The sequence below is a fragment of the Mustela lutreola genome, chromosome 2, assembly GCF_030435805.1.
Source record: "Mustela lutreola isolate mMusLut2 chromosome 2, mMusLut2.pri, whole genome shotgun sequence".
In the NCBI taxonomy this organism is placed as follows: Eukaryota; Metazoa; Chordata; class Mammalia; order Carnivora; family Mustelidae; genus Mustela; species Mustela lutreola.
Window position 1 is genome coordinate 5,550,444 of NC_081291.1, and position 20,579 is coordinate 5,571,022.

The 20,579-nt window shown below is 65.6% G+C and overlaps 4 protein-coding genes across 5 annotated transcripts; 1 reads left to right on the plus strand and 3 right to left on the minus strand.

Annotated features, from left to right (window-relative positions):
• The first annotated feature begins 9 nt into the window (after nucleotides 1-9).
• CTXN1 (cortexin 1) lies at nucleotides 10-1,572 on the plus strand. The gene is made up of 2 exons (XM_059159775.1): nucleotides 10-204; nucleotides 582-1,572. The coding sequence occupies exon 2, from the start codon at nucleotides 602-604 to the stop codon at nucleotides 848-850; it is 249 nt and encodes an 82-aa protein (XP_059015758.1). The 5' UTR covers nucleotides 10-204; nucleotides 582-601; the 3' UTR covers nucleotides 851-1,572.
• Nucleotides 1,573-2,883: 1,311 nt separating this feature from the next.
• On the minus strand, nucleotides 2,884-5,461 carry SNAPC2 (small nuclear RNA activating complex polypeptide 2). Its single transcript, XM_059159779.1, has 5 exons — nucleotides 5,238-5,461; nucleotides 4,402-4,521; nucleotides 4,170-4,238; nucleotides 3,608-3,908; nucleotides 2,884-3,517 (listed from the first exon to the last, which is right to left on the minus strand). The coding sequence occupies exons 1-5, from the start codon at nucleotides 5,418-5,420 to the stop codon at nucleotides 3,177-3,179; spliced, it is 1,014 nt and encodes a 337-aa protein (XP_059015762.1). The 5' UTR covers nucleotides 5,421-5,461; the 3' UTR covers nucleotides 2,884-3,176.
• Nucleotides 5,462-6,427: 966 nt separating this feature from the next.
• Nucleotides 6,428-9,901, minus strand: TGFBR3L (transforming growth factor beta receptor 3 like). Its single transcript, XM_059159780.1, has 6 exons — nucleotides 9,808-9,901; nucleotides 8,754-8,890; nucleotides 8,363-8,671; nucleotides 7,620-7,740; nucleotides 7,371-7,529; nucleotides 6,428-7,163 (listed from the first exon to the last, which is right to left on the minus strand). The coding sequence occupies exons 1-6, from the start codon at nucleotides 9,875-9,877 to the stop codon at nucleotides 7,096-7,098; spliced, it is 864 nt and encodes a 287-aa protein (XP_059015763.1). The 5' UTR covers nucleotides 9,878-9,901; the 3' UTR covers nucleotides 6,428-7,095.
• Nucleotides 9,902-10,321: 420 nt separating this feature from the next.
• MAP2K7 (mitogen-activated protein kinase kinase 7) lies at nucleotides 10,322-20,034 on the minus strand. Of its 2 annotated transcripts, XM_059159777.1 has the most exons (12): nucleotides 19,816-20,034; nucleotides 18,009-18,056; nucleotides 14,905-15,046; nucleotides 14,649-14,715; nucleotides 14,419-14,532; nucleotides 14,210-14,329; nucleotides 13,960-14,067; nucleotides 13,650-13,829; nucleotides 13,466-13,546; nucleotides 13,225-13,367; nucleotides 12,703-12,748; nucleotides 10,322-12,585 (listed from the first exon to the last, which is right to left on the minus strand). In XM_059159777.1, exons 1-12 carry the CDS (start codon nucleotides 19,937-19,939, stop codon nucleotides 12,451-12,453), a joined length of 1,308 nt encoding a protein of 435 aa, XP_059015760.1. In that variant the 5' UTR covers nucleotides 19,940-20,034; the 3' UTR covers nucleotides 10,322-12,450. The 2 variants fall into 2 exon arrangements, with proteins under 2 accessions (XP_059015760.1, XP_059015761.1); XM_059159778.1 differs by lacking the exon at nucleotides 18,009-18,056 and having other exon boundaries at nucleotides 19,816-20,031.
• Nucleotides 20,035-20,579: the final 545 nt, after the last annotated feature.

A 20,579-nucleotide genomic window follows, 5' to 3' on the forward strand; every position in this document is an offset into this window, starting at 1 on the left:
GGGAACAGCCGCGGCGGCCCGGCTAGCGCGCGGCTCGCCTGCCTCGGTCTCCGGCGCTCCAGGGGCGGGTGGGGTGGGCTGAGCCCCGGGCGCCGCCGCCGCCACCGCCGCTGCCGCCGGGGAGAGGCCGAGAGCGGAGCCGGCTGGGTCCCGGAAGAGAGCGCAGCCACCGGGCGCACGGTCCCCGTCCGGGTCGAGGCCAGGGTGAGGGGCGCGGCGGGGCGGGGGTGGTGGGGGAGGGGTCCCCGGGACGCCGAGAACAAAGGGAGAGGGGCGGGGGACAGGGCTTCGCCCCGCTGCGCCGCCGGGCTGCGCGTTCGCACCTGTTGTGCGCGGGCCAGCCGGGTCCGGGCTCCCTGTCCCCACTCTCAGCGCCCCCACCTGCGCGCACGGCTGGAGTTGGGTCCCCGCGTGCCTGTGGCGGCTTGCCCGGGAGCCGGGCTTGGGCGTAGCCAGGGGGACAGAGGCGCGGGCGGGGGCTGGGTCCGGGCAAGGTCAGGGGGCGGTGGCGGGAGAGGCGGCGCAGTGGGCGGGAAGGCGCATCCTCATCCCAGCGCCCCCGGCCGGCTCCTCTTCCGCAGGGCGCGCGGCGATGTGAGCCATGAGCGCGACGTGGACGCTGTCCCCCGAGCCGCTGCCGCCGTCGACGGGGCCCCCGGTGGGCGCGGGCCTGGACGCGGAGCAGCGCACAGTGTTCGCCTTCGTGCTCTGCCTGCTCGTGGTCCTGGTGCTGCTGATGGTGCGCTGCGTGCGCATCCTGCTCGACCCCTACAGCCGCATGCCCGCCTCGTCCTGGACCGACCACAAGGAGGCGCTTGAGCGCGGGCAGTTCGACTACGCGCTGGTCTGAGCCGCGCGGGGCCGCTCCCCAAGGGCGGACCCGACGGGGGCGCAGCCTGGCAGGGGATCGCGCTCAGGACCCCGCCCCATCGCCTAGCCCGAGGTGGGAGGGCGTTAGAGGTCCAGCTCCTCCCCCTCAGACCCTTCCCATCTTTCCTCCCGGCCCGGCCGGAGCCCCACTTCGTGCCTTTATCCCGCCCCGTCCTCGCTCCATAACTCGACAGCTCGGCTGGCCCCCGACTGGGAAGAGGCCCCCCATCCCCACCCCAAGGCGTATAGGTGGTTCTGCTATTGTCCTGTCGCCGAGCATGAGTGTCCCGTCCACTCCTGGATGCGGGGGACCCGCGTGTCCCCTCTCTCTCCCCTGTGGTCTGGCCACCCTCACTCCTCCGCCCCCAAACCCCCCTTAGTGTTGAGACGCTTCTGCGGGGCAGTCTGTCCTGCGCCCGCGTCGTGGAGGCTGCCATACCCACGTGCCCCGCGCGGCCTGCCCCGGAGTTCGGGATCCGAGAGCACCGATGGCTGCTGTGTGTCCAGGACGCCCGGCACCTTCGGTGGGAGGAGTGCGGGCAGGTTCTCCCCAGCACAGGTCAGCACCCCCTGGCCCTCCTTTCGCTTCCCGCGCTTCCCTCTGAGCCCTCCTGAGCATCCCCCGGTGGCCTTCCCCAGCCCTTCTGCCCGCTCCCTGCCTCCGAGCGGATGTTGTCAATAAAAGCTATCACTGAGCGCTTACTACCCGGCCAGCCGCGCGTGACCTGTACCCTCTGCAGGACCCGCAGTGAGCCCTCTTAGCATCGCTGCCCCACGGGCGGGGGACCAAAGTCAGGCAGCCGCAGGGACTAGCCTGCACGGTGCTGAGTGGCAGGATTCCAGCCTGGCTGGAATGTGAAGCCGGGTCTGACTCGCACATGCTCTTCGTGGCTGCCCCACGCTGCCAAAACAGCCAGGTGGCGTTTTGGGGGGACTGGCCTGTGAACTAGCTCTGTTCAGCAACGTGCATCGCTGAGATCCACCCCCCCCTTTCTTTCCCTTGACTTGGGAAGAACCGGGGGAGGCTCCGTGGAAGTGGGGGGCCAGGGAGGCCCGCTGAGCCAAGAAGTGGCAGGCTCTCCTGGCACGGACCACAGCTGCACCCCAAACCTCTCTCAGCCTGGTTCCTCCTGCCCACCTTCCACGTGCGCTTTGGAAGCCAGGGGCCCGGCAGCAAGCGAGTGGGCTGGCTGGGCTCCACACCCGCCGGGAGACGTGGTCTGTGCCCCAGGGAGCCGTGCGCAGCGTGTGGGGAGAAGCAAGCGCTTCTATAAAAGGCAGGCTGTGTGACTGCACGGGCTCTGTGAACGCGATTCACCCGCTCCCAGAGGACTAGTTGGGCTGCGGGGGGCGGTGCTGTGCTGTGGGAGGACACCCGGCTCCCGGCAGTGCGCTCCGCAGCCTCTCCCTGAATCTACACCCTCAGGCAGGCTGGGGAAGGGGGACCCCTTGCAGGGAGACACCACCACACTCCCGGGCATTTGGGACCTTTGGCAGGGGTGCAGCAGCAGCATTTCCTCACCCAGCCCGGCTCCTCCCTCCCTGTCCTCAAGGCCCCTCCACCCCCAGCTCCGCCTCCCTCCCTCCCTCCTAGCACCTCCTCACTTTGCTAAGGCCACCTGGGGGGGGCTGCTCCCGTCTCTCTGAGCTCCTGCACAAGCAGCCGCCACGCCTAACCCTTGACCTCTACCTGGGGCCTGGCTCCCCCTCCTGGCTTCTCTTCACCGGCGTGAGGTGAGGTCACCTGCGCTGAGAACCTGTCAGGCTCAGAACTCATCCTCCACACAATCAGCAATCACCGAGGGTCCCCTTCACGGCCAGACCAAGGTCACTCCCCGGGGCACAGAACCAGACCTGGCAGTGGCGGCCTCTACTGACGACTGGGCCTTCCTTCCGGCCTGCCCCCCCAGTTCAGCCTTGAGATCTAAGGCTCCCTCAGTCCTGTCTGACTTCTCCCTCTGGCACTTCGGGCCTCCACTCCCATCATTCACTCACAGGAAAAAGGGAGCAAGACAGATTGACAAGAACTTTACTCACAGGATGTAGGATGCAGATGTTGGACAGGACAGGAGCTCCCCGCCTCCCGCTTCCCCCACCTCAGTTCCGTGGCCAAACCCCTGTACAACCGTGCCTCTGTTTAGGAGACCCCTGCTGTGTTGGTCACCTTAGAGGCCAACCCCTGCTGCCCACCATGTCAGGGACCTTCCACCGTGACAGGATCCTCCTGATAACCTGGGGCCAGCCCAGGCAGCACTGAGGGCCGGGGGGCTCGCAGATGTCTGCTGTGTCCTCCGTCCGCTGGGCCTTCACCTAGCAGGGCCGGCTGCCTGGCCCAGAAGTTCCAGGGGCACCAGGAACGGGTTCAGGGGGCAGACCCCAGCTGCTTGCCAAACAGACCTTGGCTCCCTGGGCCTGGCGTTCTCGGGGGCCTGCAGCTCCGCCTGGCTGGCCTGGCTGGCCTCCTTGTGCCCCTGGGCGCCTGTCCCGGCATCCTCAGCTCCGGGCGCCAGGCCCTCGAATGCTGGGTCGGGTTGGGGGGCTGTCAGGTGCGCGTACATATCCGACAGGTGTTTAACCAGGGCCTCGCAGGGCAGGCGGAGCAGCTCTTGTGGAAGTGCCAGGAGCAGGTCCAGGACCACTGCTGCCTCTGGTGATGGACACAGAGGGCTGGGGTGAGGGCAGGGCAGGTGTGCTACCTGGGGCTCCCTCCCTCACAGCCCCTGTCCGTTAGTCTCACCAGCTGCAGAAAGCTCAGGGCCATGACACCTGCGGGAAACAGACGACAGGTACTTGTAGATCTTCTCGAAGTCCACGGAGAAGTCTGCTTCTGCCGGCGGCGCCAAGGGGTCAGACAGGGATGCAGCTGCGGCCTCCGAGGCGGGGCCATTCGTCTTCGGGGCGGGGCCAGGAGTGTCCGGGCTGGGGTCCTCCCGCCCGCCAGGGGCGCTGAGCAGCAGTAGCTTTCCCCTCGCCTGTGTGGACTTGGGGGGCTTGGAGTGCAGGAGGCTGACGGGCTCCGTGGCGGCGATGGTGAGTACCTGGCAGGAAGGGAGATCGGGGAGGGGAAAGAGGGGGAGGTCCTCCTACAGGCCTCCCTCCTGCCCTGCACCCCGCGGAGCCGTCCACCTCCACCTGCTCACCAAATCCCCCCTGTTGGACGTAACACGGAGGGGCTGTCGCAAGCAGGGTCACTGAGGCTCCGTGTGTTCAGTGACTGGCCAGCGTCCCAGGGCGGGCAAGAGGAAGGCCCCCTTAGCCTTGCGCGCACCACCCTCTCCCGGCCTGCGGGATGGCTGTACCTGTGAGAAAGCCACAGTCAGGGCCTCCTCCAGCGGGCCTGTTATCTTCTCTGCCAGATCCATCCATACCTGGAGGGGGCGACAGAAAGGCCCACGGTGGGCCTGGGGACCCACCCTCGGGGGTCTCCAAGCCCTGCCCCTCCTGGGGACCCCCTGAGGTTATTCCCCTCAATACCCACATCATGCCACAGGGGCCGGCCTCGGGGGGGCGGGGGGGCTTGTCCTGCCTCACCTCGATGGGGGCCGGGGTCTGTGTTTCCCGGCGCCTCCGTCCCTGCGGGCCACCGGGCTGCACCATCTGGATGGCCTCCCGGACCACGCGGCCCTTGAGCTGCCGCAGGAAGTCCCGGATCTGGAGAAGAGAGGAGGCGGCCGAATGGGCCTTCTGGGCGCCCAGGGCTGGAGAGAGAGGCCAAAGCCTACCGCCTGCTGCGGGACCGGCACTGCTCCCCAGCCTCCCGCTACCCCGGTGTGACCGGTCTCGGGGACTCTGCCCCGGGGTTCGGGGCCAGGCCCCAGATGTGACCAGCCACCCTGCACAGGTGTAAGGCCCAGGATAGCTCCGCTCCCTCCCCGCAGCCACGGCCCACCCTTTGCTAAGTACTACCTCGCTTCACCCACTCGGCCCCGTTTCCTGGCTCTCACTTCAGCCTCACTGCCCCGGGGTCCCGCGGCTCTTTCCGCCCTGACCCGGCCTCCATCCACTTGGTCTAATCGAAGTTCGACCCTCAGCCTCTCGCAGGCGCGGCCTCTACCTCGCCCCGCCCCTCAGCCTCAAGCATGCCCCGCCCACGCCCAGCAGCTCCTCCAAGCTCGCCCCGCCCCTCGGCCTCATGCATGCCCCGCCCACGCCCAGCAGCTCCTCCAAGCTCGCCCCGCCCCTCAGCCCCGGCCTCCCCGTCCCGCCCCTCGGCCTCACGTACGCCCCGCCCCCTTCGCTCACACCCCGCCTCCTTTCCAAGTCCCCTCGCCCCCATCCTCGCGCTCGCCCCGCCCCTCCGCCGCCCGGATGCCCCGCCCACGTCCTAGCCCAGTCTCCAGCCCCGCTCCCTTCCCGGGACCGCTCACCTCCGCCTCGCTGCGGCCGGGCAGCTCCCGGGCCAGCTCGGCGGCATCCGGCTCCGGCTGGCCCTGCCGCGCCTGCAGCAGTCGTAGCAGCTGTCGCTTCTCGCGGGCGCTCCAGGCCGCGGGGCCGGTCACCTCGCCCAGGTAGCGCGCCGGGGCCGCTCGCCGCCGCTGTGGAGGCTTCATGCCGGCGAGGGCGGTCTCGCCGCTCCGGCCCGTTTCCCTGGTAGGCGGGGCTACGGAGGCCGCTGGGGTCAGAAAGCGCGGCGCGGAGGCGGAAACAGATGGGGGCGTGGCTCCGCGTTGGTGGCCCAGGAGAGCGGCGTAGATGGGAGATGGAGAGATTGGCCGGCGAACTGAGGTGGGGGCACATGAGACACCCCCCCCGTCCGCATTTTATCTCATCCGTGACCTGGAGCCGAAACCATAGATCTCCTGCCGTCTCTCCATTGCGGGACTAAGTCTTGTAAAACTCCTACTGTGTGCTTTGCTTCTCCAAAAGGGGTGGACCCTGGCAGGAGGGCAGCTGTTCAGTGGTAGCCAAGAACCTGGGTTGTGAGGCTGGCCTGCCCGGAGGACCTAGAGCAAATGGTTTGGCCGAACCGAGCCTCAATTTCCTCATTGTAAAATGGAGCTAGCAGTCCTGCTCCGGAGAAGGGAGGAACTGGGGCGGCAGACATTCTAAGAGCTCTAAACTGGACGGAGTGGAGACTGAAGCAGAGGCCAGAGGTCGAGGCCTTAGCGAGGGCAGGGTCCAGGGTGGGGGTGGAGAGCGGAGAAAGCCTGGCTTTGGAGGAGGGCAGGTGCAGGGGTTGAGAAAGGAGGCGGACCTTTTTTTTTTTTTTTTCAATTTGACAGAGAGATCACAAGTAGGCAGAGAGGCACACAGAGAAGGGGAGGCAGGCTCCCCACTGAGCAGAGTGCCCGACCTGGGGCTCGATCCCAGGACCCTGAGACCAGGGCCTGAGCGGAGGGCAGAGGCTTAATTGACTGAGTCACCCAGGCGCCCCGAAGGTGGACCTTATTAAAACTTAAGCAGATGGGATTGTTTGGGAAAAACTCCCTTGGGTCTGCCCTGGCCCCCATCTGCACACGTATATATGAGTGTGTGGGCCAGGTCCCCAAGTCCTGGTCCAAGGCCTCTGCTTCCTGCCCCCTATAACCGCGCCAAGTGCACACGCAGACTTCAGAACTCAGTAGGTCAGACCGGGTGTTTATTTTGAGCCCAAGTGCGAAAAAGAGGAGGAGCCGTCAGGGGCACGAGGGTTCAGGAGGCAGAGACAGTGGTCCCACTGGGTCTGAGGTCCACCCGGCTGGTCCAGTCCTGGCGGGCCTGGTTCAAGGCCGTGGCTGTTGTGTCTCCGGACCGTGCTGGGGGTGTGCCATCCCTGGGGAGGGGCTACCCAGACTGAGCGAAGCAGAGGGACACCATGCAGGCCGCCCCCTTCCCAGCGGATCATTGGCCGCCTCCATCAGTCTGTGTGCAGGAGTGAGGGTGAGCGGTAGGTCTGAGTCGCGAATTCTCCTTGCCTAGTACTTGTTCAGGTCTGAGGACCCCTCTTGTGACACAGAGCCTGAAGCTGGGTGCAGGTGACCCCATGCCCGAGTCTGAACTCCACCAAATTTTGTGACCTTTGACAAGTTACTTCAGAGAGTGCCTCATGTTTTTCATTTCTAATATGGGGATTATAATAATATCTACCTGAAAGTTGTTATGAGGATTACATTAATTAATATTAATGAAACCTTGAGAACACTTCCTGACACAGGAAAAGCCTATGAAGTCATTATCATTACCTCCCTCTTCCAGCTGTCCTCCAGGCCCCCCGTTACAACCCCCCCCCCCGCCCATTTACCTGCCTTATTGGGGCCTCCTGGGCTGGGGGCCGCTGGGCGAGTCTCTCGGGGCGGGACCGGGGTTCGGGGGTGCTGGAAAGGAGAGGCAGGCTGCGGAGCAGTCGGGGTTGCTGCGCATTGAGCCGGGGCAAGTGCGCCCCCTGGCGGCTGCTCTGGGCGTAGCGCAGGCAGGTCTGGGGATGGTCGTGCCCCACCGGCTGGGTGGCGGCGACCCGGGGTTCCGACCCGCGGGAATAGGCTGGGGGCCGTGCGGAAGTCCCGGCGGGCCGAGGTTGGTACCTGAATGCGCACAGACAAGGCCGAGCCCGGCGGCCAGCGCAGCGCCCAGCACGAAGGCAGCCAACACCAGCGCCACCACGGGCGCGGGCTCCAGGGCCGCGGGGGCCGGGGCGGGAGGCTCAGGACGCACGGCTTTGCTGGGGATGCCCTTGGGTGGCCCTGTGGGAAGTACATCACAGGGACTGGGCCCAAGCCCCAGGTTCCTCCTCACCCCCCTTCCCGGGACCCTGCGAAGAACTGCGCTCTCACCGGGGGGTGGCCGCGGCACTGTGACCACGATGGGCTGCGTCAGCGTGTGCAGGTGGGGACCGTCGGCACCCAGACTCTCGCCGCTGCCGGCGCCCGTGCACGCCTCATCCTGAGGCAGACACTGTGGGGAGGAGGAGGCAAGAGATGGGGACGTCAGGCCCCAGGATTCAGGGACCTGTCCCCGGCGCTCCCGAGAGATATAGGTGTCTAGCTCTCTATTGCAACCAGGAGTCGCACCAGTAAACTGGAAATCCGACCCCGTGAGAGGTCCCCGAGCCCAGCCTCTAAGATATACAAGCATCCAGCCGCCTAGCCTGTAAGGACTCCAAATCTCAGGCCCTCAAGGTCACACGATCCAGTTCTTTGAGAACATTAGACACCCAGAAGTTTGGCTGCTCAGCCGCCTCTGCATCTGTAGAGCCAGCCAGCCCTGGAGGGAGCTCAGAGTTCCACCCAAGGTGTCCCAGAGCAAGCCCAGTGTTCATTCCCTGTCCCCTGGGGAGCCCCTAGGGAGAGCGTCACAGCCCTCCCCCTCCCCACCCACCCACACTCCCCGCACAGGCCCTGAAGCCCAGCCACCAGCCTGAGAGAGACCCAGTGACTCTCCCCAGCTCCAAGGGTCTCCAGGCTCCAAAGCGTATGAATCCTAGATCCCCAAGCTCCAAGGGACTCTTCCTTCAGAGGCCAGAGGGCCTGGGCCCAGCCCCCGACTGGCCCAGGCGGCCATTCCCCGCCCCGCGCACCAGCGATGGCGGCGGCAGCGTCAGAGGCGCAGGTGTCCGGCGGGCTCCCCGGAGGCGGCGGCAGCGGCTCAGCTGGCAGTGCAAAAACTGCACCGAGGCGTTGAAGACCGGGCGCAGGCGGAAGCTGAAGCGCACGGGACCGGCAGCACCTGGGCGCGCCGGCGGTGGCGGGAGGACGACGGAGGAGTCGGCGGGGCAGCCCCCTCGCAGCAGTGCCAGGGCGGGCCCCGGGGCCGGGCGCGAGGACGGCGTCATCGAGCAGCGGTGCAGGATCAGGCCCCAGCGCGGAGAGGGACGGGCCAGGGCCGCCTAGGGTGCGGGGGCGGGATAAGCACCAGCCCCGGCCGCCCCCATCCGGCCTGACCCGGCCCCGAGCGCCCCGCGTCCACACCTGCACGAACACGCGGCTGTCGGCCGGGACCTCGAGCGGCCCCGCGCGGCGCGGGAAGGCGTCCTCGGCGTCCGACAGCTCCAGACTGAAAAGGGGTTGGCGCAGCCAGGGCCCAGGAGCCGCGGGGAATGGAGGCGCTGGCGGGAAGAAAGGGTGACACGACAGAGGTCGCGCAGCCCCTCAGCCCCTCCAGGCCAGTGCAGCGACCTCCCCGCCTCCTTTGGGAAATGGGTGCTGTTGCAGTAAGGATTCACCCGCGCTCGGCTCCGCGCCGGGTTCACTGCTGGCAGAATAGGTGTGGTGTGTCCCCCTGAAGGTCCCGGGACCCTCACAGCCCCGCCGCAGAAGCTGGGAGTAAAGCTACGCACCTCTGGGGAGGAGCCCCCACTTCTCGGACCTGGACTTCTCCACCCGGCGCAGACCAGGGGATCCCCTGGCTGGGCCAGTCCAGTCGCAGGGTGCCCGATGGGGGTGAGGCGGTCAGGCTGGGGGAGGGCAGCTCCCCAAGGGCCCCAGGGCTGCTCTGTGGGGGCAGCAGGGCCAGCTCCGGGCAGAGGGTGCCATCCCCCACTTTCCTTTCCAAGCGTGCTGTGACCAGTGGGGAAGGGAAGAAGGGGGGTGCTGTCTCTCTTCCCCTCTGGCACAGCAGGAGCCCATCCAGGCCTCCAGGGTCTCCGGTTTCCTCACTCCCGGACTCAGGGCAGCTGCAGCCCCAGGCAGGGACACACGTGCACCCACACCCTCTCTGCCGGAGGGACCCTTGTCAAATTATGTTCTCATTTAGGACGGCCCCCACACACAGTTCCTAAAAGCACTGGCACACTGCTCTCCCGCGCTCATGGGCCTCATAGCTGCTGGGGCCTCTGAGGAAGGTGGGGGGTCCAGGAGAGGAACCTGGAAAGGGGAGACAGAGGCAGGGCCCACCTCCCCGGCCCCCGTGTCCCCCACCCCCTGCAGACCCCCCTACCCCCAGCAGGGCAGGTGAGCAGTGGAACTGAGAAAGGGCAACACGGGGGCGGCAGCGTGACGGGCCATGTCCCCAGCATCTACGTACCAAGCGGCCCGCTGGGCGAGGTGGCGACCCCAGGGAGCAGGACCAGCAGCAGGAGCGTGGCACCCGGCATGCTGGACCGGCGCTGGAGTGTGCACTCCCGCCTCGGAGGCAGCCTCCGGGCAGCACCGAGGCCCTGCAGGTAGGCAGGCAGCCGTGGCCTTGGCTGAGCGGCCACCCAGGAAGGCAGGGCGCGGGGGCGGCAGGCTGAGGGGTGCGCATCAGAGCCGGGCGCCCAAGGTCTGCCAGGGATTAAGGGCTCCTCTCTGACCAACCTGTGGCTGTTGGGGCGTGGGGGGGGTCCCGCACACTGCTCGCTTGATACCAGGCCACTCAGTACAAACACCACCCTACCGGCCCCCGCTGGGCTTCAGTCTCCCCTCGTGCAGAGGCCCCTTCCCCCAGAGGGGCACGGCTCTCCCCCCCCCCACCCCCCGCCCCCCGCCAAGGTCAGAGCTCACAGCCCCTTCCCACCTCTTGCTGCCTGGGCCTGCCGAGCTGAAGACAAACCACAGACTCAGTGGAAGAAGAGGGACGGTTTATTCTCAAGCGGCTAAGGGCTTACAAACAAGGGCATTTCGTTTTTTAAAAAGGGTGTGTGGGGGGGGAATACTGGCGACCAGAGAAGGAGGGGTCGAGGGCCGGCAGCCCGGGCCAGGCCACCCCAGGCCCCTGCCTGCCCGCTCCGCCCTCTGCCTGGTCAAGAAGGATGGCTGGTGACTGGCGACGGAGGGAGGACAGGAAAGAGGCAGAGGGAAGAAGAGGTTCCCCCAGAACCCCCACTTCGCGCGGAAGGGGGGCAGGGACGGGCAGACACACTCACAAAACAGAAAATAGTTAAATAAAAATAAATCCAGGTGGCTGGCCCAGGGCCTCCGCTGGCCCTGGGCCCAGCCACGGAACCTTCCAGCTACCCACAAAGGCCTCCCCCGCTCCTTGGCTGGGCCAGGTGAGGGAGGGTGGGGGACCAGACCTGTGGGCCCCCCACCCTGCCCCCATCCCCTCACAAAGGGGACGGGGCAAGAGAAGGCGGCGGTCCCCCTCCGGGGCAGGGGGCAGAGAGCAGAGAACTCTGTACTTTTGAACACGCGGCGTTTCGGAGTTCAGGAGCGGGAGTGAGAGTGGACAGGACGGACGGGATACAGTGACGCCTCGGCCCAGATGGCGTCCGTGGCCGGCCAAGCTCCTCACCTTTGCTGTTGGTTGGTTTTGTGGTTCTGTGGGTTTCTGTTTGTGTTTTTTGTTTTGTTTTGCTGTCCACTTGATTTGCATGCATCACCAACAAAAAGGAAACACACCCCCTTCCCACTGGGGCTGCTGCGGAGGGCGCAGGGCGCACTGGCCAGCTCTGGGGGAGTCCAGGGGTGCTCAGGGGCACTCCAAGGGCGTCCCTGCCTGCACACGCCCAGCCCTCAGCCAGCCCCACCTCTGTCCTGTGTCACGTCCTCGAACCCCCACACCCGCCCCCTGTACCCTCTCTCCTGCCTCCCCGGGGCCCCCGGGCCCCCGCTCCTGCCACTGAGCCCCTCTACCATGTCCCTGCCGCAGCAGCGTCCGCTGCCCTCACCGGGCCCTGCGCCCGCCTTCCCTGAAGGCCACCCTGTGTGGCCGCCGCCCCTTGGGCTCCCTCCACGCCCCCTGAGGTCCTCAACTCACCCCACCCCAGCTGTGGCCAGTCTCCAGCCGCAAGGGCTGGCCCCAAGGGAGGAGGAGCCCCCCAGAACCCACCTTTGGGGCTCGCCAACCCCCCAACCCCTGCCCCAGACGCCTATACCCACAGGCGGTTGGGGGGCTCCACCACAAGCAGCTAAACATGACTTTGGTAAAAGTTTCTGAAGGTACCGACAAACCCCATGAGAACAAGCTCTTTGCCCCCCCCCCACCCCAAACACCCCACCAAGTACAATAAAATACAATAAACTCCAAAAAGGACCCCCTGAGATCAAAGAGAGAGAGAGAGAAAGAGACCAGCCCAGGCCCAGCTGCAGTCGTAAGGCCCAGCCTGCCTTCCTGGGGCGAGGGCACCAGCTGACGGATTCGCCACTGCCGGAGACCTAAGTGGACCCAGGAGTCCCGCTGGGGGGCGTGGGCAGAGCCCAGGTGTGGGCAGGAGAGAGGCAGAGGCAGGGAGGGAGACGCGGAAAGCCAGAGAGGTAGAAGGGAGCAGAGAGGGAGGCGGCGGCAGGGAGCAGGGCTGCGGAGGGAGGCGGCGGCGGAGGGGCAGGCACACGGCAGGCGGTGGGAGGGAGGGGCGAATGCGCGGGGAGGGGCGGGACGGGCGGCTCTCTCCCGGGCCCTGGGGGCCGCCCCAGCCCAGAGGTTACGACTGAATAAATAGCGAGTCTGCTCGTGGCCTGCTGTCTTCCGTTCACAGTGTCTGTCAGGGGGACGCGCACGGCCGGCTGACCCGGGGAGGCCGGCTGACCCCGGGGACGGGAGGGGCTGGGGCCTGGCGAGCCCATCTGTCCACGGCTGGTGGGCAGGGGGTCGGGGCCGGGTCGGCGCCCCCCCTACTTTCTGTCCTCGGCCCTCAGCAGCTGTCCAGGTCCCAGGTCTCCCCTGGCGGGCAGCTGGGTGGCCAGATGGGGAAGGGGGGGCCTGTGGCCATGCCCCTGGCCCCCAGTGGGGCTGGCCGCCACCACGTGGCTACCTGAAGAAGGGCAGGTGGTGCTGGCTCAGGACTCCACTCGTCCTCGGTGACTCGGTCTTCGCCATGACGTCCTTGAACCAGGACGCCACGTCCACCTCCAGCATCTCGTAGCGCTTGATGAAGCTGTGTTCCTGCGGGGCCGAGGGGCGGGGCTGAGGACGGGGGGAGGAGCCCAGCGGCAGCTCCGCCCCTGGGGGAGGGGGGTTCCGGAGGAGAGGGAGGGGTGGGGAGGGGCCCCAGGTACTCACAAGTAGCTTATTATACTTTGGTCTCTTCCTGTGATCCTTAGTAAGGCTGGAGGAGGAGGAGCAGGAAAGAGGAGTAAGAGCCGGGGAAGGAGGGGCAGCCGGGCGCTCCGTCTCGGTGTCCCGGCTTGGAGGGGGTGGGCACCCGTGACCTGGGGCTGCTTGCTGAAGCCCGAGGCCCCGGAGCCCTGCACTTAGGAATCCGGCCTGCGACGGAAGCCCAACCTGGACTGTGAAGGGCTTGTGGGACAGGTGAGTGGGGCTCCCGTGGGACAAGCAAATGCAGCCCCTGTGCAGGCAGAATTCGGCTCGCAGGGGCTGGACACACAGCCCCCCCAACCCCACCCCGCGAAGGGCCAGCTTCTACCCGCACCCCTGCTGGGAGGGCCTGCCTTCTGGTGTGGGTGGGGGGCTGCTCCGTGGTCGTCCCCCCAGCCCCAACATCCCTAGCTGGCGACTCTAAGCACCTGCATCCCTGACCCCTCGCCCCGCCTCCCGGGGGGGGGGGAGGCAGGGGCTCCTCACCAGTCTTTGACAAAGGACTGGAAGTCCCCTGAGAAGCCCATGTGCCCGGGCAAGAGCGGGGGCTCTTCCTGGAGGACTTTGGTAAGGACCTCAAAGTCTGTCTTGCAGTTCTTGTAGGGAAACTGTCCCGTCGCTAGCTCCACCTAGAAGAGACGGCGGGGCCGGTGGGGCTGAGGACGGGTTCCTCCTCTCCCTTCCCGCCTCCCTCTGGATCCTCAAACGGTGGGGGCCCCCCACTCACCAAGGATATGCCCAGGCTCCATACGTCGGCCCGGATGTCATAGTCTGGCTTGGTGGGGTCCGGAGGGTCTATGCGCTCCGGCTGCCGGGGAGCAGAAGGGGAGGATGTACCCCCGGGTCCGGTGCGTCACATGGATCCCTCAGGCCCACCCACCCAAGCGCTGCGCGTCTGGGGCCCCACTCACCGCCATGTACGCGGCACAGCCGGCGCTGCGCGTCTTGGCCTTGGAATCGACCAAACGTCCGCTGATGCCAAAGTCACAGAGCTTGATCTGGCCCCGCTCGTCCAGCAGGATGTTCGAGGGCTTGACGTCTCGGTGGATCACGCCGTGCTTCTCCTTCAGGTAGTACAGCGCCTTCACGATCTGCAGCAGGGACAGCGGGACAGCACGGGTGACGGGAGGACACCAGTGACAGGAGGACAAAGCAGGTGGGTGGGTGGGGGAATGGTGGCGGAAGCACCCGGCCAGCCGCACCCCTGCCCGGTCCACTTACCGCCACCGTCATCTTGCCCAGGATCCGCTCGGGGATGGGGCCCTGCACCCGCTTCTTGAGCTTCTCCGCACATGTGCCCATGAGCTCCATGGCGATGAAGACGTCCGTCTGCAGGCGCAGCACAGGGAGGCTTGGGTGCGGCTGTACCCCCCAACTCCCGCCCACCCCACGTGGACTCCGCCCAGGAAGGAGGAGACCAGCAGAGCCCCGGGGGACAGGGGAGCATCCGCGGCCGCCTGCCAGTGCTCACGTTGGTGATAAACGTGCCGAAGCACTGCACGATGTAGGGGCAGTCGTGGCTCTTGAGCACCACGTCCAGGTCCATGAGGATCCGCTTGTTCTCCTCCTTGTTCCCCGAGCGCCGCATTTGCTGCACAAGGACCAGGGGAGCCTCAGCCCGCAAGTGGGGAGGAGTGGGGGTCGGTTCTCCGGACGGGGCTCACGTGGGGCGGGGCTCACCTTGACGGCGATGACGTGGCCCGTCTTCCGGAAGCGCATCTTCCACACCTGGCCGCAAGTGCCGCTGCCCATCTCCCCCAGGTTCTCCAGATCGTTGATTTCGGCCTGGTAGCGCTGGCCAGGACAGCCAGAGCTGGAGGATGGGCCGGGCCTCGGCACCGCCCCCACCCCAAGACCTAGCCCCGTGGTGTGCCTGCCCACCCCCCAGGGGGCCAGGGCCAGGGTGGTACCTGGCCCCCGATGGTCAGGTAGCCGGTCTGCTTCATGATCTCCTGTAGCTTCTGGTCAATCTCAATGCTGAAAGACAGGACGGAGGTCTTAGTGGGGGACGGTCCCAACCAAACCGAGGCCACCCTGGTTCCTGACCCACAGGGGTTCCCACAGATTTAACCACCCTCCTCCCTAGGACAGGTGAAGTGGCCCTCCCCACATCCTCTCCTGACCCCCTCCCCCCACTGGCCAGCCGCCCCTGTTCCAACAGCTCACCTCTCCATGCTGCGGGGCATGAACAAGGTTGATGGAAGCCCCAGCATGTTGCGGGGCCGGGCAGGGGGTGTGGGGTGCTGTGGGGAGCTCTCGGAGCACGGTGAGCGGCTGCCCCCATCATTGGCCAGCGGGAGCTGGAGGGCTGGGTGGGGGGTGAGAACCAGGAGTGAGAGGGGGTTAGCCACCACCTGGCACTCTGGGGCCTTGGGACTCTGGTCTCCCCCTTCCTGGCATCAGGTAGGCCAGCACAGACCCCCCACCCCCCACCCCACTGGGCTGGAGGAGCTAGGGTCTCCCTGACCACTCTCAGAGTGCCTTCTCCCGCCCCCCTGACCTGGAAGAAGATGGCGTGGGCTGGCAGGGAGGGGTGGTTTCCAGAGGCTAAGGGGTTGTCCCCAAGTCTGTGCTGACACGGGATCATGGCCCAGGGACTGATGACATCCTTCAGCCAGGCGGCCCGCCCGATATGCCCCTTTCCTCCCCACCTCTGCCCAGGAAGCTGGCCCAGGGCCACAGCGCCCACACTCCGGACCATGCGAGGAGGGAATGCCTGCTAGGATCAGCCTGGGTTCTGGCCCTGACGGCAGCACTGAACTCGGCTGCCCATTAAGAATCAGGCAAGACCATCCCAGGGAGCCAGTGGGCGAGGGCCCCATGCTTCCTTCTGGCTGCCTGGCCCCACGTTCTGTTCCAGGGTCAGGGAGGGCCACCCTCTAGCCAGTGGGCTCATCTCTGAGCCTCCCAGTTTGGCCTGCAAAGCTGGGGCCAATGGATGGGGGCAGGACCCCAGGCTGGGCCTGTGTCCTTGGGGTGAGGGGATTCCGGTGGCACAGCCCCCGCCAAGGGCCGGCGGGCTGGGGCTGGGGGTGGGGAATGGGCCAGCGGGGGGTCTTCTCAGCAGCCTGCATGCGAACAGCTCGGGCATGCTCCACGCAGGCGGGCAGGCAGCGGGCAGGCAGCGGGCACCCCAGGACGGGCAGGCGGCATTCGGGGATCAGGAGGGCAGGAGACAGACAGACAGATGGGAGCCAAGACTCGGGGCCCAGCTGCCCAGAGGAGGCACTGCAGAGACAGTCCAGACAGGGGCCCGGGACAGGACAGTAGGTTCCCGGAGGGGCTGGGATCCTCCCTGGATGGGCTGCCAGGAGGGTGGGAGCAGAGACCCGTGTGGCCCCTGGAGAAGACAGATGATCCTCCACTGAACCCTTGTAGCCCAGATGCCCAGATGCCCAGATGCTCTAAAAGGGGGTCCCTAACCGTGGAGGGCACTGGCTGCAAGTGTCTCTAAGTGGGGCCAAAAGAGAACCTTCCTATGGAGAACGGCCGGGAGGCCTGGGGCCACCGTCCCACGACCCTCAGTTGATGCCCCCTTCTCTGCCTGCACCTCCTGCCGCGGTCCACGCTCTCCTCCCACAGTTCTGCAAGCGCCTTGTGACGCGGGCCCGTGGACAGTGACCCGTGGACACAGACGAATACGCTTGAATTGCTGCCATCTGGGTACTTTCTCCGCCCCGTTACCCCGGGCCCAGACCACGTCCAGAGTGAGGGAGCAGGTCCGTGATCCTAGCCTGCAGCCGCAGAAGGGACACGGGTCTTGGTGGGGTCTGCTCAGAGCAAAAGAAGAGCTCTGGGGACCCCAGGGAGCCTCCTGTGCTCCCTCCCTGTCGCTCTAGGCCCTGGCTTTGTCACGTCCCTGCTGCACTCCTCTGTCATGGCCGGAGTCCTGATCCCTCTGTCTCTGGCTCAGCAACCTCAGGGGCACCTGAGGGGCCCCCGTGCTCCCCTGTGCCTGGACTCTCTGGCGACACTGCCAGGCTCTCGCCCCCTGAGAAATATCTGGGCCCCTTTTCTGCCCTGCATGGTCACCTCCTCTCTGGGGTGAGAACCACACCCCGACCCTCTGCACGCTTCTGGGGGTGGGGGGAAGACACTGCCAGTGGCCCTACAACTGAAACACGGTGGGGACCTGAGGGGGGCTAAGGTGGGCGAAGGGAGGAGGTACACAAAGGCTCTGAGAATGGAGGTTACAGAGGTGGTGAGAGGCCACGTGGCAGGTCAGGAGGGCACAGTGAGAGCGAGAGGCTGAGTAAGAGAAAGAGAGAGAGAGAATAAGAAAGCGCATGGGAACACAGGACCAACAGGAGCCACAGACATACCGGGCTGTCAGTCCAACATACATGCACACACACACACACACACACACACGGGATGGCACAACCAGCCCCCACGCACACACATACAGACAATATGCCGAGAGCCCTGAACAGAACCAGCCCCACGCTGTCTTAACACACACACACACACACACACACACACACACACCATCTAGTTCCACCTACACAAGGGCCAACAGGGCCAGACCCCTCAGATGTGTGTCTGTCTCTCCAGCTCTCTCTCTCTCTCTCTCTCTCACACACACACACACACCCACACCCTGCACACACCTGCTCCGCACCCACAAGCAACCGCACTCAGGACCCTGCCGGCTGCTTCCTCTACCTTCGTTCACGGGCTCCCTGCCTCCCACGAGCCTGGGCTCGTATCCCAGCTTCTCCAGAGGCCTCCCTGACCAACCACCCCCTGCAGACCTGGCCTTTTCTACAAGGCATCGCTGCTTTCTCCGCTTCTTCCACACTGGGAAAGTGCTCACTGTCCGTGACTGTCAGCGACAAGGGGCCCTTGGTCCATTCTGTCCGCCGCTGTGTCCCCAGAGTGGAGCGAAATGTGTTTGCTGTGTTGTTGAAACAAATCAACAGGAACAGCCCGACAGCCTGACTCAACCTTCTCTTTCTCCCTTACACACGCATGCACACACGTGACCTCTCACAGGCGGCGGACTCCCGGTGGGTAAAGGAGCTCACTTCCTCTTCCAGGAGTCCAAAACTGAGCCCACCAGGAAGGGAGGAGTGGAAGGTAAGTGCACAGAGAAGAGGCCAAGTGGGCCGAACACTGTTGATCACTGATGGTGTGCAAGGAGAGAAAGTAAGAGTGACAGGAGCGCGCGCACACACAGCATGGGGGGTAGGGGAGGGTATTCTGCGGCAGGGGCAGCGGTTAGGTCAATGGTGCAGACGTCCAAGCGACGATGATAAAAAGGCTGGTACCTGCTCGTTGGGACGGGGCAGGAGCAGGGCTTAGAGTGATCACAATAACTGGATGGGGAAAAGGAAGAAAAAAAAAAAAACAACACCACGATAAATCACAACAGAAACAACTGATTTGTTCAAAAGAAAAGAAATCAAATCATAATGAGGAAGAGGGGTGAGGCGCGAGGCTCCAAACTGCAGAGACGGGTAGAAACCGACAGAAATGGCAGGACCGGGAGGATGGATGGAGCTGACACAGACACACATGCCTGGAGGGGGCTCCTCAGGGACCTGCCCGCCATGGGCCTCACCGTGCCTCACTGTGCACCTGGGACAGCCACCCCATAAGGGACCCCTGGCCCCATACCCAGCCCTGTCTCGACCGTGCTGGGGCTAGCGGAGGCAGCACTGCAGAGCCCAGTAGGGAACCTCCAGTCCTGGGAGGGCTTTCTGCCCCAGGGAGGAGCCCACACGTCAGAAGAGGGAAGGACAAGGAAAGGACCGCACACAGGGGTCGGGGATGGTCGGGCTGGGTGAGCAGAGAATGACTGCAATGCCCTGACTGGCGGGGGAGGGGTGCCCCCTCCTACCCGGAGGACCCCTTAGGAGCTACATAAGCTACAAGGATCATATCAGGAGAAGCACTAAAGAGGCCAATTTGCCAGCTCGAGAGACACAAAGTGTGTGGTGGGGTACCATTCGTCAGGTGTGTGGGGAGGGTGAAGATCTGATGCCCTCTAGCTGGGGGATTTAGAGGGGGGGGGGGCATCCTGTGGGACCTAACAAAGAAAGCAGACTGGCTGGGGTAATCCCAGGCCAGGTGCATCCCAGGCCAGGTGTTGGGGGAAGGAGCAGCAGCTTTTGAATTCAGATGGTAAGACGCCAGGGAGGTAGGTGGTCACAGAGAGAGCGGGATCGGAGACAAGCGGTACGTGGTCTGGGAGGCCGAGTTATCACACACTCGCCTCAGGTATCCTTAGGCTAGGTGAGTGTGGGTGTGCAGGGAAGAGGGAGTCCCTGGAGTCCAGGTGATGAAACGTTGCCAGGCTGGGGGTTGGGTGTGTAATTTTGGAGAAGCTAGAACAGTCCCCAAGACAGCGGCAATGAAACCAGTCAGAAGAGTCTGAGGGTGCCTGGTGTATGTGGGTAGGGTGTGCACGGGACAGGGCCTTGCTAGGCCCAATGACAAGGGCCCAGCCTGGGAAAAAGGGATTCCCAGGCACAGCCACCGGGAAGGAGTTCGCAGGAATAGGGAGTTATTTGGGGTCCTATGACCTCAGGGGTCACCCGGGCCGGGTGTGCGTGTGTGTGGGTGTGAGTGGATCGTCCACGGAACCATATGACAAGGACCCAGGTGCAGAAGAGGAAAAAGGGCCTCCTGCCGGGCACTGAGATGGCAGCAGCGAAATCATCTGGTCGGCAGAGGTGTCCGCGTTTGCCGGGAATCTGCATGTGGTCACGGTCGCGTGGATTAGGGGGAGCCGCGGCTCCGGGTAGGTGACGGGGACACAGGCTCCGAGAATCACGGTGAGGGGGCGGGTCATCAGGTGGTGGGGGGCCTTGCCCCGGGGCCGGGTAACTGGGCTCGTAGTCCCCGTAAGGGGAAACCCCTACGTTGGGGGAGGACTGCCCGGGAGCCCGCGGCCCCACGCCCCCCGGGTCACCGTGACCCTCTCCCTGCGAACAGACAGCAGGGGGTATGGGGCGGAGAGGAGGAGGAGCAAGAGCGCCCCGGAAGCGGGGGCGGGGCCTGACGGCGGGGGCGGGGCTTACCGCGGCGCGCGCCCCGCCCCGCCCGCCCCCTCCCCCACGCCGCCGTGCTTACTGGGCCTGGGCCGCTGGGGGCTGATATCCAGGTTGAGGTCGATCCTCCGCCGGGCCTCGCGGTTCTCCTGCTTCAGCTTTGCTTCCAGGCGGGACAGCTTCTGCTCCAGGGAGGACGCCGCCATCTTCCCCGCCGCCGCCGCGCACCGCCCGGCCGCCCGTCAGTCCGGCAGACAAACACCGCACTGCGCCTGCGCCCGGATGACCCCGCCGAGCCGCCGTCTCTCCCTGCATGGCGCATGCCCGCGGCGCGCGCTCGCCCATCCCTCGTACCTAACCTCTGAGCATGCGTGCTTCTTCCCAGCCGGAGAGCTGACGCCACCTAGAGCTCGCGTCTGGCAGCGTGCAACGCCTCTCACCGTGAAGCGCACGCGCTGATTCCGAGCGCACTCTCGGGAGGCGCTGTGTGGAAATCCATTCACACTGTTTTGCAGAGAAAGGCGGGGGCGGGGGGGGGGTGTCGGTGCGCCTGCGTACGGAGGGGTAGACGCGATCCCGCGCGTGGCCTTTTTTACGCATGCGCAAGCTTGGCCCGCTCTTTTGCCGCTGTTCCCGGGAGTAGCTTATTGCTGTGTGTCCTCCCCAGCGTTGTTTTCGCTCTTCCCCGCCCGGCCTGTTCTCTGGCACCCACGCTCCCTCACAGCTGCCTTTCTCGTCTGGGACAGTGCTTCATTAGGATCCTTGTTAGGCTTAATTGCTGCCTTCTCACCATAATTAGGCGCCCGTGGGGAGCCCTTTCTATTTCAGCAAGCTCGGGGTTGGGCA